Raw genomic sequence first — 24,177 nt, 5'->3', positions numbered from 1 at the left:
TGCTTTGTTTATCAGCTTGCGCACATCAGCTATACAGGCGTTAATACTGAATGTTTAACATTATATTCATTGCATACATATACTTCGTAGTAGACATCCATAACTCCTTTCTGCTGTCTGTTGTCAGTGTTTCTTTGTTTGAATATGGCGCTTATCACATGCTGTGTGGTATCGGCGTTTGGTATCGGGGCATTTTAACGAGTACGAGTCCGAGTACAGGAGGCCAGTATCGGGCCCGATACCGATACCAGTATCGGTATCGGTGCATCCCTAATAAAAGAGAATGTTGTGTTCTAAAAAAGTAGAAAACAAATGCCAGAGATATGGAAAGGCAGAAAGACAATGAAAGACATGAGAAGTGAGAAAGAAATTCCTCCCATTCATCTGGATTCAACTCTGGCAGATTGCTGTGTTTGCATGGCATCACAGAATGCATAGCTGTGTTTGTAAGGTATCCCAGAATGCTTTGCACTTCGCTCCATTGGCAGCCGATCCTCGCGCTAATGGTGGGCTTTACATGATTAGCAGGATTCTCTCTGCGGACCCATAAATTCAATTTAGCCTGAAATTTCTATTACATTAAAGAAAGCAGTGAAAGAATGATTATTTCCCCTATACATAAATACACACATTTTAGGACATACATAATCGCAGTGTTTGTTTTTTAAAACTCAGGTTTTCGAGACATATTTTAGGAGTCAGTACGGGGCATATATCTCAAGCTTGCCTGGATTTCAGAGACTTTATTACTGTAAGTTCTATGTTGTGGGTATGTTCAGACAGTTTTCATGCTGTGAAATAATACAGGCGCACGTTGACATTGTGAGGTTTGAACGTCCAAAAGCCCCAAGCAAATGTGTCTCAACCACTGTGTCGCTCCATTGTGTGAGCTGATGAAATTAATGTGTAAAAGTCCGTGGCCAGTTACAGTTTGGATTGATATTCCCCACGCCCTAAATAATAAACCTCTGCAATTAATTCAACTTCAACTACTTGACATAAGAACTCCAATAAAACGTTGTTTTGTAGATACATTCTATTTTATGTAATATATAAACTTTTATGTACTTTTATAAGAGGGAAGTTTGATTTATGGATGTTTGTACTAAAGAACTTTTGCAACTTTTGAGTTTGGACACATTAAATTAATCAAAAGCGGATGCAATTATTTTTCAATTTATAATGCTGCAGAAAATTTCTATTCAAAATAAATGTGGTTATTTTGAACTTTCTATTCATTAAAGACTCCTGAAAAAATGTATCACAGTTTCCACAAAAATATTAAGCAGCATTTTAGCATAATAAGAAATCCTGAGCACCAAATATTAGAATAATTTCTGAAGGATCATGTGACACTAAATACTGGAGTAATAAATGCTGAAAATTCAGCTTTGCCATCATAAGAATTCAGTTCATTTTAAAATAATGTATTTTTCACAGCTAGCATTTTGTTTATCCTAAATACAAACAATTAAATAACATTTCCACACTTAATTTAACACATAATTTGACGAAATTAAAGCTCCTTGGGAAAATGAACTTTTTTCAATCCTTGAAAAATTGAGAAATAACTTTCACACACTAAATATTTTAATGGTTTATGATTTTTACTTTTTATTTATATTATCATAGTTTTACACAATAATTATTTTTTAATTATGAATTTGTATTATTTTATTCTTTCTTTCTTTCTTTTTTTATGTTAATAGCCTTAATAGCCAGGCCTCATGGCAAAGCGTCTCTGGTGCAACATTTCATTTGAGCAGAACCTAAGTTTACTTTACAAGCACTAGAATTTTTTTCTACCGAAAATGCAAATCCAGTTCTGTCTGTGTGTGTGAAACTGTAACTGGCTGATGCTTTTTCTTGTTTCCACATTCTTTTAATATACCATATAAGAATTTTGCACACACAAACACACACACACTGTATAATCCAGGTCACTCAATATATCCCGACCGTGGCAGTCTAAGGTTTCGCCCCGTATTAAATGGCCTGGCCTCAATAGCAAGCCTTTTGCGAGTGATTGAAGGAGGCCAGAGCCCGAATGTTGTTCTGAGGGCCCATTAGAAGAATGGAAGGCTCTTTCCTTCAGTGAAACTGGAGCTGTGATAGAAGCGGGGGCCTCAGTTAGAGGTCAGTGGACAATAGAGAGCAAAGCTGCCATGTCAGGTTTCACGCTCTCTGACACCTCCATAAGCTGCCACCCTGTACCATCCGTGGCTCCTGATTGGAGGGCTGTTGACATTTTGGGGGTGGAGCTAAGAGATTGTATAGGATGTATGAGGCCCTTAAATTACAAGACAGCATGTATTATCAGTACGTCCAGTGCCTCATTACACAGATGCTTGGAGATAGATTGCAGAGGACCATCCTGTAATGACTGTCTACGGTCCACACTTTTGAGTGATTCTGATTGGCCAGACTAGTGCTGACATAAAAAATGACATGGAAAAACAATCCATGAATTGCTTTTTCTGATTCAAATGTTTGTTCACATTTGTTCACATTCATGCACAAAGGCAAGGCCTGGTAAACCATAATCCTTCAAAAAAGCTGGCATTTCTATAAAACACTTGTTGATGTTTACTGCTGTCATCTCTCCCCGTCAGTTTGAAGGGTGTAACAAAGCTTTCTCACGGCTGGAGAATCTGAAGATTCACCTGCGGAGTCACACAGGAGAGAAGCCGTACATGTGCCAGCATCCGGGCTGTCAGAAAGCATTCAGCAACTCCAGCGACAGGGCAAAGCACCAGCGCACACACCTGGACACTGTGAGTACATAAATACAGCCCACCCTAACCTGTATGTCATACCTGAAACTCAAAAGAAGTGCCTCAAAACACAAGAAAACAAAGACTGCTCTTTACTGACACCATCCTAAATATAGAAATTAGCAGTGTTTGGGAAACACAAACTAATAGCCTAGTTTTACTAAATGCTTAATACATTTAAGTGTGGCAGTAGCTGTGAATCTTTCTTTTTAGGGAATCTTTTCATCTTAAACAGTCCTCCTTCCTCCTATGTAGTCTGATTCATTCTAGTGAATCAGTTCTGCCTAAATCATTCTCTCTCTATGTAGGACTGAAAAGTTGACACATTAAAATATACGAGTTCATCTTAAAAGGTTCTCACTTTCATATGTTGAGTTGGAAAGTTATTGTAGTTAAAAGATTATTCTAGTGATTTGGTTCATCTCAATTGGTTCTTATAAATAGCATTGGACACTCTGATTCATTTTAGTGAATCGGTTCATCCGAAAAGGTCCTCACTTTCATATTGGAAAGTTAAATTTATATAGTAATTCGGTTAATCTTAAATGTTTTTTTTTCTCATATATAGCGTTGAAAAATCCTAAAAGGTCTTCATTTTCATATAAATTGTTTTTTCAAATGATTGTTTTTTTTTCAATCCTTTCAATCCCAATGGTTCTCTCTGGTATATAGCACTGGGAACTCTGATTCATTCTAGTGAATCAGTTTATTTAGACAAGTAATGTTAACGAAAAAAATGATAAAACAATCTGTGTCTGTGCATAGCATTTTAGATATATTTTAGCAGAATATTTTGTTAAATGCTGCTGTTCTTCAGAATAAAAAAAAATATATAATTTAGGGAGAATTATATGTATATTTTTCCTTCATTTTTTTTGCCAGTAAGTATTGTTAGTTTGATATTTATAATCAGTATTTTTAAAAGATATTGCCCCCTTACGTAGGTGGTTAGTAGCTTTTAGTATTGCCAACTATTTTTCAAAAGATTTTCCAGGCTACATTTTAACTTCTGTTCCCTCCCTTTAACAAAACTAAAGAGTGAACCATGGTTGATCCAAGGGCCTTCAAGTTCAGAGCAAAAATCCCAAGCACAGTGTAGCACTTAAGTCCCCAACCAAATGGACCTTACAAACAAACCCATAAATGTGCTGTTTGCTACCTTTCTTTGACCCAAGTTAATTTTGCGTGCACAAAACAGGCATAAGGTTATGTCTCTATGGGTTGAAGAGGGAAAACACGTTATATTATACATCGTTTAACACCATGCTCCATTTGTGATAGCAACGACACATGGCAGAGAGAGAAAGAAACAGAGAGAGAGAGGCAGGCACATCTTGCATCCCACTCCAACAATGTGAGGAAAAATAAAAGTCAGGGAAAACTTGAGTTAGTAATTCCTCACTAACTGGCAGAACCTGGCTGTATCACATCGCAGTACAGCTCCCGTGCTGTGCTACCGCCACACTGCCATGGCCAATTAGCCCCCCGTCTCCAGATGCCCAGCGTTGCACATTAACTCGCCTATGTCACAGCCTTCCCACACGCCTCATATACAGTGAAAAAATCACTCCGACTGTAATGATATTTATTCTTGACGGCCTTTTTTCTGTTTTCCATTCCTAAGCTTTCTCGTTTTCTGTTTTCAGTGCGTTTAGACCTTCAGGGGGATTATATGGCATTGCACAGTGAAAACAAATAAATGCGCAGAGACGAGCTGCCCCGCGAGCGGCTTGTAAAAACAGCGTTATTTAGAGAACGAGGGAAGGTAGGAAAAGAGAGCTAATAAAGGAAGCCTATCCACTTTCCCTTTAATGACTGCCTCTGTTTTAGAAGAAACAGCAGTGTAAAATGCATGGGAGAAAATCACCTCTGCATGTTTTGGACCGAGAGAGAGTGTTTCAGGAAAGTTTTCCAGTGAGAATCATGGGTATACTGATATATATCTTAAAATGTACATGTTTAAACAATTCAACGCTGATAAAATGCAAAGTAATATAAAACTGGCACAGTAGTTTGTTACCTGTAAACCAGTAAATGAAGTTTTTGTACAGTACCTGTATGTCTGTCTGACATTTACCAAACAATCTGTATTCTTCTTTTCTTCTTCCTACGTCCTCTCAGCTGAAAGGTAGGATACTGTCTTTCCTCTTGAACTTTGACTATTTATAAACTCTCAAAATAAACAGTTATTGCACTTGTGTTTGTCCATTTACACTCAATTTGAAAGTGTAAATAATATTGTCTGATTTAACACAAATCTAAATAAAGAACAAATTTGCATATTTGACACCTGTATTAGTAATCTAGAAATAATAACGAATATTAATTATTTTTATGATTTTTAATAGTTATTTATTTTTTTAAATTTTTTTTTCAGCTTTTCAAATTCGAAAAACTTTCTATGTATTTTCAGATTTAAATACAAATTTTCAATCCCAGATTTGAAATGTAAATATTGAATCAGTTTTTTATGTTTTATATTTAGAAATTTAATGCAGAATTAATGACTTTATTTAGACTTCAAATTTAAAAAAACACATCATTTATTTTGGGAGTTCCAAATAGTTGCTTGTCTAAATTGTCATGTATTTGTAGTTTCCATGTCTGTTCATAAATGTTGTGCACCGTATTTAATGTCTCTTATAAACTATAATTATAGCTACTCAATTATAAACGTCGTCATAATGTAATGATTAATGTCTTTGTGTCTATTGAAGTGTGTTTCTGTGTCTTCTTTGTGGCTGAACTGCATACAATTATGATTCTCAGACATTGTGTATTTCCTGTTTCAGAAACCATATGCATGTCAGATCCCAGGCTGCACTAAACGCTACACAGACCCCAGTTCCCTCCGCAAACATGTGAAGATCCACTCCGCCAAAGAGCAGCAGGTCCGTAGGAAGGTAAGGATAAAAAAATTCTCTGTACAAATCATCTCATCAGCACAACTCATCAGTACAATTAGCTCTTTGGCTCTTGCCATCGGCCTTTAGAAACATTTGTAGTCTATATTTTTCATGGTCAATTGTGTCTTTTTCACGGATTGGTGCGGTTGGTTCTACTTAGGTTTGTCTTTGAAAATAATTTCCCAACAATAGATCAACTCTGACCACATTTCAGCATCTACATGGTGAAGAGTGCATTCCTCGGTAAAGTGGGTAATTATAAGCAGAATGGCCTCATTGTTGCACTGGTCTAAATGACAGCTGACTGATGCGTTCTTCTTGCTTGCCGTTGTAAGCAGAAACACATGTGAGCGTGTACCATTGTTAATAAGCTGTGCAGTGCTATACCTCAGTGGCCAGATGTCAAACAAACACTCCCACTCCATCTATCGCGAGCGACGCCTGTTATAGCACGCTGCGGCAAAGCACCAAAACATTTGACGAATGGCTGGGAGTTTTGCACAAAGATCTAAACTGAAAAACGTGCGGTTTGTGCTCTTTTGTAATATTCGAGAACTGCAGCCTGTTTGTGTGTAATTAAAACGTGTTTGTTTTATATCTAATTCACAAGTTTGTGAGCTTTTATTTTGAAAATCTTAATTGCAGTGTAATTAAAATGACAAAACGCATTCAAGTTGTATGTCATGCATCATTTCGGCTATTGTTTATTGCGATGAATCGTCTCCAGATTCAGTCCACTCATCACGAATTCATGTGACCGAAGATAATTTTCCAGTTACACATAATTCCATGCTACAATCTGAGCTTTCAAAGTCAGTCTAAAAGTCCTAAACACATATGACTCCCCAAATTCTAAACAAATGTCGCATATAATGCATGATTACTGCCAGAACTTTGATTTTGTTGCCTTATGAAGGGAAAAATCAGCCTTGCATGCTCACCAGCAAAAGAGACCCCTCCACCTCTCTGTGGCCGGTAACGTGGCATCCCAACCTGTACTCGGGGCGATGGATGTGTATGTGGGGTATGTCTTTCCCCTCATCCACTCATGTTTCCAATCAAAGGTTCCTGTTTGCGGTAAAAAATCGTTCCTCTCTAAGCTTGTCATTTCCTTTGCTGGCTGGTGTGGGATGTCACCACAGACTGATGTGTTTTTTTTATTTAAGACTTTTGTTTGGGCCCAGTCCATTTTACACAAGTGTGACTCTCCTCATTTCTTTTTTTACGCCATAACTCTCTGGAGCGGACGTTCCACATGTTTTTTTTATGTGCATTCCTCCTTTCAACATAGAGAGAACTATATTTTTTATTGCTTAATCTTTTAATTGGTTATCTTTTTGACTGACAGCTAAGGGCCTGCCCCCATTTAGAATCAGATGCTCTGAGCGAATGTCTGTCAATCCAGCATCTGCATGGCTCCGCCCCTTCCCAGCATCCCCACTGCCCTGCCACCTCTCAGCACTCTCTGAATGGGAAGGAAGGCCGTTCCCCAGCACTTGGCCAGGAGATATTCACAGGTATGGCTTAATTTATCCTCTGTATGCACTTTCTTTTGACAGTAATGTGAAGTGGATGAGGGTATAAAAAGAAATCCGATGGAAAGGAGGAATGGATGTTTAGTTTCAATCATGGATTATAATTGTAATTTGTGGCGCTCGCTAAAACAAGCATCACTATTATTTTTGCTGATACCATGAGTATTAAACTTGGGTGCAGCTCCGTTTGTACTATGAACACAATGATATGTCAAGTCAAGTGGCTTGTTACTATAATGCTGCGTCCCATTTCACCTACTTATTCCATGCCCTGAAAGTATGTACTCTTTTAGTGAAGAAAAGGTACATACTTTTGAGTGTGTAAATGAAAAGTATGCAAGCTTTGGGACACACTAATTGATCACAATTGTGTCTTTAACAAACCATCCTATTGCTTAATTATGTGCATTCTGTCACTGTTTAAAATGCCCTGTCAGTCATGTTTCACATTTAACATCCTTTGTTTTGTTTTGTTTAATGTAATTTCCTACCGTATTGGAGATATCAATCAACAACTCACAATGTTTCGGTCCTATGACCTTCATCAGATATGTCTGATGAAGGTCATAGGACCGAAACGTTGTGAGTGAATAAATCTGTTTTTGATACATTTGCAAGTACGTATAGTGTGTGGGATTGTTGAAATAATAATAATACTATCTGAAATGTTGAAATAATTGCATAAATGATTCTAAAGATGATGTTGATTGTAGTTTTATACTTTAACTTGTGAGATTAACTGGTGTTTACCAAACCTTAAGAGAAATTATTGTATATCTTGGTCTATAGAATCCATCACTGCTTGTTTTTGTAGGAGTATATGTGCTGTCTAATTTATGTATCCTGGGATGTTTTGTAGAGATGGGTAGAGGATTGTTCCCTCCACCCTAAAATGTACCAAAACCCAGATGTGTATAAGTGTACATTCACTTGCAGAACCATTTATGTGATCCAAAACCAATAAGCTACGATTTAACAGCTCAAATGGACATGACAGAATAAAGGGGATTGTAATGTTATGAAGACCATATGCTATGATAATATTGCAAACAGCTGCAGTGCACGATCTGAGTTAGATGTGAATTTTCCCATGCTACTTCCAATGTTTTGCAATTCATGGTAAATTGGTCCTAGAGGACACTTACCTTAAAATACCCTGCTATGAATTGTATATCTTGGTCTATAGAATCCATCACTGCTTGTTTTTGTAGGAGTATATGTGCTGTCTAATTTATGTATCCTGGGATGTTTTGTAGAGATGGGTAGAGGATTGTTCCCTCCACCCTAAAATGTACCAAAACCCAGATGTGTATAAGTGTACATTCACTTGCAGAACCATTTATGTGATCCAAAACCAATAAGCTACGATTTAACAGCTCAAATGGACATGACAGAATAAAGGGGATTGTAATGTTATGAAGACCATATGCTATGATATTGCAAACAGCTGCAGTGCACGATCTGAGTTAGATGTGAATTTTCCCATGCTACTTCCAATGTTTTGCAATTCACGGTAAATTGGTGCTAGAGGACACTTACCTTAAAATACCCGGCTATGACTCATGACTCTTTGATTTAGAGAGGGAGGTCAGAGGTTAAGGTTTTGCATGTTTTGTATTTTGTTTGTTTTGCATAAGTTTAACCACAGTAGTTTTGGTCCTCCCTGTAAGTAATTATGCTCTTCTGCTTGTTCTTGTCATAATGCTGAACATACTGTTAGCAGAGGAGATTTCATGAGAAGGCAAAACCTAGAATGTCGAAGGGATGGTTCACCCAAAAATGAAAATTCTGTAATCATTTACAAACATTTATGTCATCCCAAACCTTATTTCTTTCATGGAAAGCAAAAGGAAACTTTCTGAAAACTGTGTTGCTCTCTCTTATCTATGCAATTAAAATGAATGGGAACTGAAGCATTCAGGCTTCAAAAAGGATACCATTAAAATATCATAAATGTAATCCATGTTACTACATTCTGGTCTTCCAGATGATGGTTTTATTTGAGGAACAGACTAAAATTTAAGTTTTTATTTACTGATAATCTTTATTTACTGATAAATGCAACATCCATCAACCATCTTCCCAAACTTGTAATAATAAATAATAAGTAAATTAATTAATTAATTAATTAATTAAAATAATAATTATTATTATTATTAATCATTGTTTCCCTTATTATCATTTTAATTTTACAGTGAAATATTATTTTTATATTATTATATTATTACTTTTTTATATATTATTTTGTTTAATGTTTTTATTTAATAATAATGACCGCAACAATAATAATTATTATTATTATGATTATTATTACTACTAAATAAAATTTAGCAAAAAAGCAAATTTAGATCCGTTTCAGTTTGCCTACAGGTCTATAGGGGTGTTGATGATGCGATAGGTACTCTATTAAACATGATTTTAGTACATCTTGAGGGTGCAAAGACTTTTGTGCGATTAGTTTTTATCGATTTTTCATCTGCCTTTAACTGTATCCAGCCTCAGTTAAATAGGGTTTATAGCATTAATTCTGGGCTGATATGTTGGCTGATGGATTTTTTAACTGATAGGTCTCAACGTGTGAAAGTAAACAGGGTTTTATCTGAATAACTTTAGTTTTTTCTTCGAATGGGTCACTGCAAGGATGCGTTCTCTCCTTTTATTTGAAAATTTAGCAAAAAAGCAAATTTAGATCCGTTTCAGTTTGCCTACAGGTCTATAGGGGTGTTGATGATGCGATAGGTACTCTATTAAACATGATTTTAGTACATCTTGAGGGTGCAAAGACTTTTGTGCGATTAGTTTTTATCGATTTTTCATCTGCCTTTAACTGTATCCAGCCTCAGTTAAATAGGGTTTATAGCATTAATTCTGGGCTGATATGTTGGCTGATGGATTTTTTAACTGATAGGTCTCAACGTGTGAAAGTAAACAGGGTTTTTATCTGATATACTGTAGTTTTTTCTTCGACTGGGTCACTGCAAGGATGCGTTCTTTCGCCTCTTTTATTTGTGCTTTATACTAATGAGTGTCAATCAAACGCAATTAGAGAGGTGTCATATCATCAAGTTTGCGGATGATTCAGTGATTGTTTCCCTTTTAAATAGTGAGGATCTTGATCATGGTCCTGTCCTGGCAGATTTTATTGATTGGTGTAATTTGTCCTTTCTGGACATTAATGTATTTAAAACTAAAGAGATGATTATAGATTTTAGGAAGAATCCTACAGTCATCTCTCCTGTGGTTATTAATGATCATGTTGTTGAGGTTGTACGTCAATTTAAATACCTTGGTACTTTAATAGATGAAAAGTTGACCTTTGAGGCTCATGTGGATGCTGTGTGTAAGAAAGCCCACCAGCGTATGTTTTATCTGCGGAAGCTTTGTAGTTTTAATGTGGACAGTACTTTCATGAAGATGTTTTACTCTTGTTGTATTGAATCTGTGATTACTTTCTCATTTGTGTGCTGGTATGGGTCACTTAATGTAAAAAACAGAAATAGATTGCAGGATATTGTTAAAGTGTGTGGTAAGATTGTTGGCACCACTTTAAATGATTTGAATGACTTGTATAAGGTCAGGACTTTGAAGAAAGCTGAGTTAATTATGAATGATCCCAGCCATCCCTTGCAGAATGTTTTCAAGTTGCTTCCTTCTACTCGCAGATATTATTTGCCTTTATGTAGGACCAATAAATTTAAAAAAATCTTTTATACCAGCTGCCATCAGTTTTTTAAATTACAAATAATTTTATGTATATTATTAATGGAAGTCATGTTTTTTGTGTGTGTGTGTGTGTGTGGTGGTGTTGGTTTGTTGATTGTATATGGTTTACTGCTGGCTGTGAAACAAATTGCCCTGTGGGAATAATAAAGGTGACCTTGACCCTTTTTTTTTTTAAATTTTATTTTATTGTTATTTTGTTATATCGCCAGTTCTACAAACAAGCATAGCATACTTGTAAAATTTTTTAATCACATTTTAAATTGCAATTCATGCCAGAAAAATCACAATTCCATTTTTATTTTATTTCCAAAAAAAAAAAAAAAGAAAGTTAACTGTGGAAGAAAGTTAGTTATACAGGTTTTGAATGATATGAGAGTAATGTGTTCACACTTGGAATGTTTGGTTCGCTTAAAACAAACCCTGGTGCGATTGCTCTGTTAGTGCGGTTCATTTGAATAAGTGAAAACGCAACCATGTTTTGACACATTTCATAAGCTCTTCACAAGTTCTCAGCTGGTAAAAGTACCATCAAATGAACGCACATACAATGAGTGCATTTAGCCCCATGCACAGGATTGTTTGGGATGTTCAGCAAGTTATGTTGCAAAATATACATCATAAAAGCCCCTTGTTTTTGTTTTGTAATTTAAGGATCGGTCCTAAAAATGACAGTATGAGTGCTAATTGACTAGCATTCAGTCAACAGGACTAAATGTATAATTTTCTTTTTTTGGTCCATACCAAAAGAACGAAGAGAACCGAACCACAAGTGTGAACATGCCCTAAATGATGACAGAATTTAGATTTTTGTGTGAACTATTCTTTTAAGAGCAAAAATTCATGGAGGAGAGAGGTAGAACAGACTCTAAACATCCATGTGAGAGTAATTTGAAGGGCAGTTGCAGAACTCCCCATCATTAAAGCATCCTTGTACAAAACACACTTCACACTGCAACAGCTTAAATCTCCCCCAACGTGTGCCAGGGAAAAATAGGCGTCCTGGCTTACACAGTCTCTCTCATTTGCTCGGTTCAAAGGGGATAAGTTGTTACTTCAATGTGCAAATGTCTTTAGCCTGAAGGACCTGTTATGTTACTGTGGCTGTTTGTTCTTGTTTAGAGGAGAAGTTGTGGTTGGAACTGGCCAAGATGCCTGCATTTAATGTTCCTGATGTTTCTGCCTTTCCCTAAGCTTTGTTCTGGGGCCAGTAGAAAAAGAAAAGCAAAGTGGAGAGTGGGTACCTCTATCATTTTGTAATTTGCACGTATAAAGTGCGTTCTAGTCCTGTGCTGTGTCTTTGTGTAGGTTTGCATTTGGCTGCTCCATACAATGTTGTGCAGTCTCTGTGGCTGCTTGAATATATGCTGATCATGTCATAATTATATATTGTGATAAGGTATGGATTCTTCAACACTAATTTCTATCATTTTGGTTTTATTTGTTATTTGCCTTATCTATTTATCTTTCTGTCTATTTATCTTTCTATCTATAATATCAAATACTGTTTAACATTTTTGGGATATACTGTATACTTGAAATATAATTTATATGTATACATAATTTTTTCAGGAATATAAGTGCATTTATGTGATAATATAATTTAAAAAAATCTAATTAGAAAATGAAAAAAGTATTTTTACGAGTTGTTTAAATATATATCAATTATTTATATTTACATATTTATAATTATCTATTTTCCATTATAAATGTGTCATGTGTGTGTGTTTGTGTGTATAGACAACAAATTATATAACACAAATATACGTATGTATATTCTTGAAATAATATGTATAACTTTTAAGAAATGTAAGTGCATTTGTGTGATATAAAAAAATAAATATCAAATTAGAAAACTGCTTAATTAAAGCATTTTTACAAGTTGTTTATAATTCAAATTCACTCTTGTACTAATTATTAAACATGTGTATTAATTAATGAATGTACTGATTATTTAGAAATTCACAATCACTCTCAGCCTTTAGAGTCTGATTCTGCCTCCTGGTGCACCCCCTCCCCTCTCTCCAGCAGATAACAACTAAAGCAATCATGGCCATTACATGTTGAATGCTTCCCAGTCTGGTAGCAGATGTTAGGGCTAAAGGAGAAACCATTTAAAGACTTTGATTGATGATTTCAGGTAATGAATCAAGTTTGTAACCAGTTCAGAAAACTGTCAGATGGGCCCCCGCTTCCACCGTAAAGCAGATGAAGAGGAGCACAAAGAGAAGGGGTGCTGGGACGAGCCGCTGACGACTGTCAGTGCACAGCCGTCCCTCCAGAGGGCTTCTGGGAAAACAATTACTGGGCAAATTCAGAGGAACACATTAACAGCCGGAGCAACCAGGAAGAGTGTCCGCCTGTCAGTCTCTCAGGCTGCACAAGAAGCCTGGGGACGGTAGAAGCCCATTTACGGAACAAGCAACTATCATTTTCATCTGGCCTCGTTTGCTTACAGTGGTGGGATGACATTTGGAGCAGTTGGAGCTCTGATCTACACTGTTATTTCCATTATAAACTGTGGATGAAGTTGATGCATCTGCTGTTTTTTGCTTCAAGGTTATGTGTCCTTGGCTAAAGATACCGTTCCTTTCATTTCAATACAAGTAGCTTCAAGTAGATCTGTCTATACTTACTAGTTCTGCCATTCCATTAAAATTGAACTGATCTGTCAAAGATGTTACATTCAAAACAGCAACAGTCAATCAAATCCATTCAGCACAGCAACATAAATCATGTACAATAAACTGCTAACAGCACAGAACAGGAACATTTAATTTCATCCAAAAAGGCCTTGGTGAGTTTGTGTTGTCATAACAAGCACTTGTTGCCATTAAGGGCTGTTTTGTGGAGATTTAATTTGGTCAATGTGCCGTTCTTGAGGGCTCCTTGAGGTTTATTAGGCATGTTTTGCACATTAGTTTTGTTTGTCTTCCAGGCCTGTACGCCGGCTCCAGCATGACACACAATGGAGCCCCACTTGAGTTGCTCTCTTCTGGACTTGACCTGCCCCCCAGGCAGCCCCGCCTGGACCGCGACATTGGCAGCCCCCACCATCTCTCCCCGCTGTCTGGCCTCGAGAACACCCGGGAAGGGTGAGTACCTAACCCACCGAGCGTCACATTTACTCCCAGTTGCTCTGACATACACGCAAGGCGGATGAGATCAATGTAGATGATGTCAGAATGGATGAAGGTTGTCATCACAGTAACAGATATCACTGTAGTCATAGTTACACACATTGGCTCAGTTCCATTGAGTGAGCTGTCACAGAAAGGCTGTTATATCTCTGAAAGATATCTCCTTTTGAGTTAAGTTGACACTGCATGGATCCTTTGAGGAAAAGGCAATCCGACAGTACATTGCAATATGCTCTGTGAACAATCTGAGATGTCTGAAGAAGTGAGGAAAAAAATTATGATGAAATGTTATACTTTAGTCTAATTAAAAAGTACATAATGATTCACTCAGTAGTCACTTGTTTCATCATGAATGAATCATTGCTTTTAAATGAGTCAATTGAGTAAATTTGACTCACTCATAAAGACAGTCACTTGTTTCTCTCTGGAATGATTCAGTGCCTGAATTGATTGTAGCATACTACTCTTACTGTTTTTGCCATAAAAAATAAATATAATACAAATACTAAGTAGTATGCTGAATTCAGCCACTGTTTTTGAGTGAATCGGTTAAGTTAATGATTCATTGATTCACTCTTATGCCGGGTTCAGACTACACAATATTTTTGCGTGACAGAACTCGTCGTGGACGATGGAAAAAAAATTAAACATGCTAATCTTTCTGTCGTGATGTCGTGAAGCATCGCAGATGCGGAATCGGTTGTCGTCCACTATGACACACTACACGTGCTGAAACGATGGAATCTTGCGTCCCGACGCCCATTGTCGTTTACGAATCCCCACGACATCCTACGTCAAGCAAATTGTGGCAAAATCGGGCTAAAATCGTGTAGTCTGAACCGGGCATTATAGATTGTTTCAGTCTGGCATGAATGAGTGGTTTTGAACTAATCACTGAGTATATTATTAACTGACTCACTTAAAAAGATTTTCATTCTTGAATAAATCTGTGTTTTTGAATGAATCAGTTGAATTGCTCATAAAGACTGGGCCAATTTTTTCTTTCTGGAATGAATCAGTGGCTGAATTCAGATTAGGGTACTAGCATACTACTCTTACTATTTTTGCCATATAAAGATGTAGTACAAATAATAAGTAGTACGCTAGTATGTTTTTTTTCTGAATTCAGACACTGTTCTTGATCAATTTCTGAATAAATCAGTATTTTGAATGAATCATTGAGTAAATGTTTAATTTAAAATTTGAACTAATTGGTTGAGGGAATGATTTATTGACTCACTCATAAAAAACAGTCACTTGTTTCATTCCTGAATGAATCAGTGTTTTTGAATGAATCAGATGAGTTGATTCATTAACTCACTCGTTGACTCACTAATTTGTCGCCACCTACTGGTACTATGTAACCAGCAGAAACAGTCACTGAAAAATACACCTGGACACTGTTCTTGATCAATTTCTGAATAAATCAGTATTTTGAATGAATCATTGAGTAAATGTTTAATTTAAAATTTGAACTAATTGGTTGAGGGAATGATTTATTGACTCACTCATAAAAAACAGTCACTTGTTTCATTCCTGAATGAATCAGTGTTTTTGAATGAATCAGATGAGTTGATTCATTAACTCACTCGTTGACTCACTCATTTGTCGCCACCTACTGGTACTATGTAACCAGCAGAAACAGTCACTGAAAAATACACCTGAATAATAATAATAATGAGCTTTTTTTATTTTAAAACCTAATAACTACGAAAAGCACCTACCCATGTCTTGATGACATCAAATTGCTTCGTAATAACTAGTCACATCCAGGATCTTGTTGCTATTGCATTGCTCCAGGTTTTTCTCATAACAGGAGATTTTCTTTGGTAATGTGTGCCGTCTAATGTGTTTTTCCCTGTGTGTAAGAACCAATGCTGATTTAGGGGCCTGGATTTATTTACCATGCAAAGCACCACCGGCAGATTTTTCCCTTGCCCATACAGAACGTTTGTTTTCATTGTAACACGCTCCTAAAACACACACCCTACGATGCATTTGATGCTTGCGGCTGCGCTCTTCTCTTGCTCTGGCTTCAGTGTGTATTTATCCAGCAAATCTAGATTAAACCAATGTCACCCTAACACAACATAAACCAACTCTGTGCTTTTGGCTTCAGTTAAGAGTTGTCAGTGCTGTGTAATTAAAGCAGGACCGCGTTCCCAAAAAAGTGCACCTCTGTTCCTTTCTGTCCTCAAGCTGTGTTTAGTGTTATGGAATGTTCAGAGGAGGAATACAATGAAGCCTAATATGTCCCTAACAGGACTGAGGCATGTTTCCCAATAAAAACCATGATTTCCCTCTGGACCAGCCAAGTCCAGAGCTGCAAATTCAATGTGTCATCAAGATGTGCAGTGTGTATAGTGACAAACAGAGATGCTGGAAATGAGAAAGAGAAAAGGAGAGAAAATAGATCTGTTCTTTTAAAGCATCAGATTTAAATGGGATTTTTCTGTTCTTTATCATAGTTAAATGAAAGCAAAAGTGCAGTGTTAAGTAAATTAACCAGTTTCACCCACATCTGAGAATGGAAACTAATTCAAGAGCTTGTAAACAACATAACTATCGAAACAATAATGAGCTTTGCAACTCTTTATACTTCTCTTGTTCTTTTTCTCTTCCTGTTTACTCAACTGGTAGAGCATTGCACCAAGGTTGTGGGTCTGATTCCTAGGGAAAACAAAAACATGTATACTTAGAATGCACTGTTAATGTGTGTAAATATTTTTTTTAGCCTGAAATTTGAATCAAAGTGACGTTTTCGTTAGCATAAGCCCATTGGATATGTCAGTTTCTAGCAAAAATACTCCAACATCCATGAAATGTGCCCAGGCAGCAGTGAGTTGTCATGTCCTTAAAAATCTTTTTGGAAGGTGAGCTGTTTTTCCAGGTCACAGAAAGAATGCAAAAAACGCTCAAGAAAATTAGCAAACCATTTTAAAGCTCCACAAACAATTACTGCTACTTGGAGAGGAATGAGAGCTGAACGAAACCAGCTCAGAGGATACGCGTGTAACTCTATATGCTATTGCACTGAAGGTCACAATGACATATTCAAGCATACAGAGGACTCTGCTTTTCACTGATGCTGAAGGTTTAAGTCTGTGAAAACGTAAGATTATACACACCCTTCACACAGAGCATGAGATGAAGGTGGACGTGAACTTTTTTTGGAAGTAATGAGTATATGTGGAGCTTGAAACGTAATAGCATTTTATCCACCTAGTAAGTCAAGTGTCAGCTGTAATATTATAACTTCCTCATACAGTCGCTAAGAAAATGGCCATCTTCTTGTTTTCGGAAGTCATTAGAGTTGGGGTTCCCGATCAAAAATATATGCGCACATATAGCACGCTTTATGCCATCCGTCTAATGCCGCATCTCTGCTAGGACCTACAAATAACCAGATATGAAACGTCTACTTGCGTTTGAAGATGGAGCATTTTGATTTACATGTTTAAAGCCTTGAGTATACACTTGGCTGCCAAAGTCAACAGCAGCTGCCGCTCTTGTTTTTCCCAAATGGTTTAGCAGGACGTTAAACATTTTGACAAAATTATCTAACTTTCTTGACTCCACTGCTGCAGCCTCTGACCTCATTGCTAAATGTGTTTACCCTGGCTGAAATGGCCCATTTAGACTCCTTTTACTTCGCAAATACTAGTGTCATTTTCTGAAGCTAATATTAAAATATATGCCAGTGAAAATACATCTAGTGGTCTCCGTTGTATGGAGTTTGAGATGGAGGGATGCAGAAGTGTTCGGATTTTGCTCAGAGGAACGTGCTCACCAGCCTGGAGGGCCGAGGGGCTTAATGGGTGGCATTGGCACCTCAACGACTTCATTTACATGTTTTGTAGGTGACAGTTTTACAGTAAAATTAGGAATAGCTGATCCTGGTCTACCTTAATGGTAATGAGAAACAGGTTTGTATTAATGAGAGGATATTCAATTTTTTTATATGTTATATTGGAATACGTTTATATTCAATACTGTTCAAAAATTTAAGGTTGGTAAGATTTTTTTCATGTTTTTGAAAGTCTTTTGTGCTCGGCAAAGCTGCATTTATTTTTGACAAAAATACAGTAAAACAGTAATAAAGTAAACTACAATAACCATTTCACATAACTAATTTCTATTTTAATATATTTTAAAATGTAATTTATTTTTGTCAAGCTGAATTGCTCTAGTTTTCGGTGTCACATGATCCTTCATAAATCATTCTAACATTCTTCTTTGGTGCTCAAGAAACATTTTTTATTATTATCAGAGTTAAAAACAATTTTTGCTGCTTAATATATTTGTGAAAACCATGATGCACTACCATTCAAATGTTTGAGGTAAGTACGATAAAAAAAAAAAAAAATGTATTTTACTATTTTATTTATGAAGTGACACCAAAGACATTTATAATGTTACAAATGATTTCTGTTATTTCAAATAAATGTTTTTTTTCTTTCTATTCATCAAAGAATCCTGAGGGGAAAAAATGTATCATGAAAAAAATGTAGGTTTTCAAAAAAATATAATAAGCAAATTAGCAGCATAAACATGTTTTCAACACTGATAATAAGAACAATTACAATTACAATAATTAATAATTGAGCACCAATAATAACTGGTAATTATTGAGCATCAGATCAGCATATTAGAATGATTTCTGAAGGATCATGTGACATTGAAGACTGGAGTAATGATGCTGAAAATTCAGCTTTGTCATGACAGGAATAAATTACATTTTAAAATATATAAAAATATGTAACAGTTAATTATAATATCACACATTACCACAGTTTTCACTGTATTTTTATTAAATAAATGCAGCCTTGGTAAGCATAAGAGACTTCTTTCAAAAACATTAAAATACCTTAGTTATTCTAAACTTGCATATATATTTAGTCTCATTAGTCTCATAAAACACTTGATTAGTGTCATAAAATATAGTCATAAATAATCAAATTCCTTGAACTTGAGTCCATTTCAGCAGATTTCAGTATCACCCCCTGATCTAAACAGTAGCTCCACTGATACATTGTATCTTAAGCTAATTTCCCCGCTTGACTGCACTTTCGCTTTTGAGTGTTTAGAAGCAAGCAATAGGCTCGGATCAGTAAGGGCCTGATCTCTCATGAGTGGCTTTAGTTTGCTAACCAGAACCAGAAAGGTTCCCACCGACCCGTGCCAAGTCAGCGGCCACTTCGTTCTTCAATCAGAAGAGCTTACCGTGAGACACTGGGGATATCCACACTCTCTCATACACGCCGTCTCCCAGTGGAGCACAACCTGACAGGTGAAACAAGACAAACTGGGAACAGAGCACTCATCTTCATGAATCTTCATTCAAAAAGGATGTGGGGGGAAAAAAAACTCCTGGGGGATTTGTGTCTGTTTGAGCATAAGGATTGCCTCACTTCTGAAAGCAGCACCTCTGTTGCACGATTTGTAAGGTCTTTGACCCCTCCAACAGGGATTAAACTGGAACGTGACACTAAGGGGTTTGAAAACGACAGAGCTTTTCATGAACCTCACAGACTGCATTTAATAACAGTATTATTCCATCATCCTAAATGTAACTTTTCAATGTTCATTGTTATTCACATTAATGTGATATTTTTTTTCTTTTTTGTGGTCAAAGTTGCTACAGTATGTCCCATCTAGACCATAGTTCTTTGAACCTTTTGGTGGTTACTTTCTGAGCCAGACGTAGAGTAACTATGTTCATTAATGTGGAGCACATCCAGTGAATCATATTCAGAAGAGTTATGTTCACTGAATCATTATCTGATGTGCTGAGTAACGACTTACTCATGTCAACTGAGCGATGCTCTGGGATATTCATTCAGGTTCCCATGGAGTCACATTCAGCACTTTGGCTTTATTACTCAATCTGCTACTTTGAAGAAGTACCATTTGTAAACACTTTGTTCACAACCAAACTATTAAGGGTTAGGTCATTATGCTTTGAAGTTCCTGTGAAGTCGACTCATTGCCTTTTTTTAGATAGTGGACCAAAGTTTCCTATTCCATCACTCTTGACTCAAAACAACCAATTCAGAAGGTCCAAAAATCTGTGATAAATACAATTTTGCATGACACAATTCCCCATTTTGTTGGTTCTGAATGGAGGATATGGTTACAATTTGTTGAATTACTGCTGCTGCGATCAATAGAAAATGCAAATAAACATCTACTTTAAATTAAAATTTATTTATTTAAAATTTGTGGAATTTTATTTTAAATCTCAATTGCAAGGAAACTGGCATGTTTGTGCGGAAAATAATATTTAAACTAAACCGATGCATAAAAAGTGGTTGCTATTAGGGCTGTTGTTTTAATTAAATGTATTAGTTATGGAAAAATAATGCGATTAAAATATTTTAACACGATTGACGCACTGGCCCCGCAAAAAATGAGATTTTCTCAAATGATCTTTGTTTATGTTTCATAGTTTGTTAGGCCATTGTAGCCTAAACGTTTATGGGTAATAGTTTTTATGTTGTATATTTCTTTCTAAAGCTACTTTTTGTAATATCTACTTGATATTTTCTCATAAAAAATTATTAATATATAATATTATATATATACAGCATTTATTTGAAACAGAAATGCAAAAGTCTTCCAGCATCAATTGTACTTTTCTTTCCTTATTTAGATCCAGGGTGGCACTGTGAGTTACTTGAGCAAGCCAAATGCTTTTTTTTATCACTTTTGAATATTAGATGAATGTGAACTTTTGGACGATCAGTTGGTCAGCATATACTGTAAAGCTCTTATGACGTGAAAGATAGGCTGTATAGTCACAAAAAGAGCCTGTGAATGTGAAAGCAGATGATCAGTGAAGGTAAATACCGAAGGGAGAGATTAATCTTGTATATGAAAGATTCCCCTCATTCCTGGAGCCTTAGCAAGCTGCAGCTGGCAGTGATTATAGCATAATTCACTTTAGCTGCACATAGAGGCTGCTTGTAAAAATATAAACAGTATAACTGTTTCCTGAGCTTGTGCTGACAGCAGCTCCCAGGGGAAACACTGCCGCAGTGCTCTCCGCAGAAACACATGGCCACACGTCAGATCACAGCCAGCGACTAGATCCGAACAGCTTTCCTGCATATGAACACAAGCTAGCCCGCTAACTCTAATTCCTTAACGTATATATGCTGCATGCCTTGTGAAATATGTTGTGGACATGGCTGTCTGAGAAAAGCCCCATGACTCATGGGGTTACATCCGAGAACAGTTTAAAAAAAATTGATATTTTTTATGCAGTTGTGATAAAACTGAGTCCTTGGAATGTGAATTTGGCTAACAGTGAAAAACGACATAATGGTCTAACAGATGTAACAGCCAAGGAAGTCCTTATCAGATTCTGGGCAAATGAACGATGGGAAATATCACTCCCACACGAGGCCTGAAACATAAATAAAAAAGAATTATCAGCTCACTGGAGTCCAAATTTTACATTAGCCCTTCGCTAGGTCTTAACTCTGTGGATGATAGTGCAAAAGGCAATTTAAATGCAATTTATAATGTGTCTGTTTAAATGTACATGCTCTAAAGGTGCAGTCAGTAATTTTCCTTTGTTTAAAGTGTTATTCGTTAATAGTGTTTTTATAGCAAAAATGTTTAAAATCACTCACATGAGATCATATCACTGGCCTAATAAACACTGGTTTATTTATTTTGTTATTTTTTAGTTTGTGCGGGACATATCGAAAGGCCTGTGCCTTTTCTTTAAAATAGCAGTATTATTTAGTTAAGATCAAAGTAATGAACAAACATTTGTTGCTTGCTGGTGGGTTGCACATGATATGACATTCTCATTCTAGAGCGTTTGATTGGACAAAAATTGGTGTAGTGCAGGATGAGTCATCAATGTTTTTGGTTAATTTTTCCAGACAAGAAAGACTGTAAATATTAATATGTACAATACCGTTCAAAAGTTTGGGGTCGGTAAGATTTTTTATGTTTTTAAAAGAAGTTTCTTATGTTCACAAAGGCTGCATTTATTTGATCAAAAATACAGTATAAAAACAGTAATATTGTGAAATATTATTACAGTTTAAAATACTGTTTTCTATTTGAATATATTTTAAAATGCAGTTTATTCCTGTGATGGTAAAGCTGAATTTTCAGCAGCCATTACTTCAGTCTTCAGTGTCACATAATCCTTCAGAAATCATTCTAATATGCTGATTTGCTGCTCAAGAAACATTTCTTATTATTACCAATGTTGACAACAGTTGTGTTGCTTAATATTTTTTGTGGAAACTATGATACATTACATTCAGATTTCTTTGAATTGAAAATTCTAAAGAACAGCATTTATATAACATGTATTTACTGTCACTTTTGCTAAATTGACTGTGCAATTACAGAAAAAATATTAATTTGTTAAAAAAAATCTTGCTGACTGCAAACTTTTGAACCACAGTGTTCTAAAAGTGAATTTTATCAGTATTTGGGAGTAGACTAGCATATACAGTGAATGGGTTTTAGCTTTAAGGGCCATGGAAAAAGCCACAAAACTCTTTTATTCTGTGAGGAGATATTTTGTAAATTTCCTACCGTAAATATATCAAAACTTAATTTTTGATTAGTATTATGCATTGCTAAGAACTTCATTTGGACAACTTTAAAGGCGATTTTCTCAATATTTTGATTTTTTTGCACCCTCAGATTCCAGAATTTCAAATAGTTGTATCTCGGCCAAATATTGTCATATCCTAACAAACCATACATCAGTGGAAAGCTTATTTATTCAGCTTTCAGATGATGTATAAATCTCAATTTTAAAAAAATTACCCTTATGACTGGTTTTGTGGTCCAGGGTCACATATATCATTAGGGAGAACAAACAGGCAGTAAAGTGCATTAATTTAATTTCCTCTGACCCTGCATATCTTACATTATAGCTGTATATGTCCTCATAATATCTCTCCATAACTACATCATGATGAGCATCTGTTTGTCATACTTCTGTTTAAACAGGCGATTCTTTGAGTTTGTTTTTGTTCTCTGTTCATTTCTGAAATTCAGAATATGATTCTTTGATGTGTGCACTAAAGGCAGAGAGCCTTGACTTAGGGGGCAGGAACAACTTCACAGGGCCGTTGGGTTGGCACTCCACGTCTCGCTGGAACTTGGTTTTGCATATTTGAAGACTTGCTTGTGACAGCTGCATCTAATGGCACTAACAAAGCCTTTATTTGTTCCATTGTGTGCAAGCATGAGCAAGCTATCATAACTTCCCCAAAGCCATCAGTGTACAGTAAGTCAGGGACATGTTATGTATAAGTGGCATCTGGAGTAAAGAACAGGCTTGTACTCAATCAAAACCAGGCTCATGACTTTCCATTATAACAAGAATTGGAAAAGGATAAAGCATGTTAGAATAAATAAAAAAATAAAAAATAAATAATGTTTCACTTTAGGCTATGTGACTCTTTTTCTGAGGTAATCCTCTCAGATCTTTTTCAGGGTTAAAGGTAGGATGGGGTGAGGCTATAAAGTTGCTATAAAGTAATATTCACAGGACTATAAATTATATACTCTATGTGAAATTTTACTGTTTATCTTCAACCATTAATCTTAATAGTTAATGCTCACTTTCTCTCTTCCAGGTTGTCTGGAGCTTTGCTGTCTACAGGGATCAATCTGCTGAAGGCCGCTACATCTCCTCCACCAACACTAGAGAAGCAACAGAACTCCTCTTTCAGCCAGCAACACCTCCACACTCACCATAAACCCTACACCACCTTCCACAACCTGCCTTCAAGTGAGGGTATGAGAACTTCTGTTTGTTTGCTCTGATTTTATTGGGTGGTAGTCTTCACACACATTAAAAGTTCAGCACTTCCTTTAGCAATTGAACAGGTGTACCTAATAAAGTGGCCGGTGAGTGTACACAGTGTTGGGACGGTTACTTTAGAAATGTAATAGGTTACAGATTACAAGTTGCCATATTTAAAGTGTAATAGTAGTGTAACTTTTTCAGTTACTTTATTAATGTAACTGATTACTTTTGATTACTTTTCTAAATTTCTAATGAATGTTTATTTGCAACTGTTAATCATTTTCAAACATTTACACCATGCAGGGTTAA

At 36.1% G+C, this 24,177-nt stretch overlaps 1 protein-coding gene across 1 annotated transcript in view; it reads left to right on the top strand.

The window, feature by feature from the left end:
• The window catches only part of LOC107743877 (zinc finger protein GLIS1-like), a 63,256-nt gene that overhangs the window by 33,940 nt on the left and 5,139 nt on the right, over window positions 1-24,177 (top strand). Inside the window, exons 4-8 of the mRNA XM_016557331.1 lie at window positions 2,613-2,774; window positions 5,567-5,677; window positions 7,029-7,197; window positions 13,874-14,030; window positions 23,696-23,856. Coding sequence (XP_016412817.1) covers window positions 2,613-2,774; window positions 5,567-5,677; window positions 7,029-7,197; window positions 13,874-14,030; window positions 23,696-23,856 — 760 coding nt within the window. The remainder of the gene's footprint in view (window positions 1-2,612; window positions 2,775-5,566; window positions 5,678-7,028; window positions 7,198-13,873; window positions 14,031-23,695; window positions 23,857-24,177) is intronic.

Source organism: Sinocyclocheilus rhinocerous, unplaced genomic scaffold, assembly GCF_001515625.1.
Source record: "Sinocyclocheilus rhinocerous isolate Xijiao unplaced genomic scaffold, SAMN03320098_v1.1 scaffold377, whole genome shotgun sequence".
Classification (NCBI taxonomy): domain Eukaryota; kingdom Metazoa; phylum Chordata; class Actinopteri; order Cypriniformes; family Cyprinidae; genus Sinocyclocheilus; species Sinocyclocheilus rhinocerous.
The sequence above is the reverse complement of the archived record's forward strand: the minus strand, read 5'-3'. Positions and strand labels throughout refer to the sequence as shown.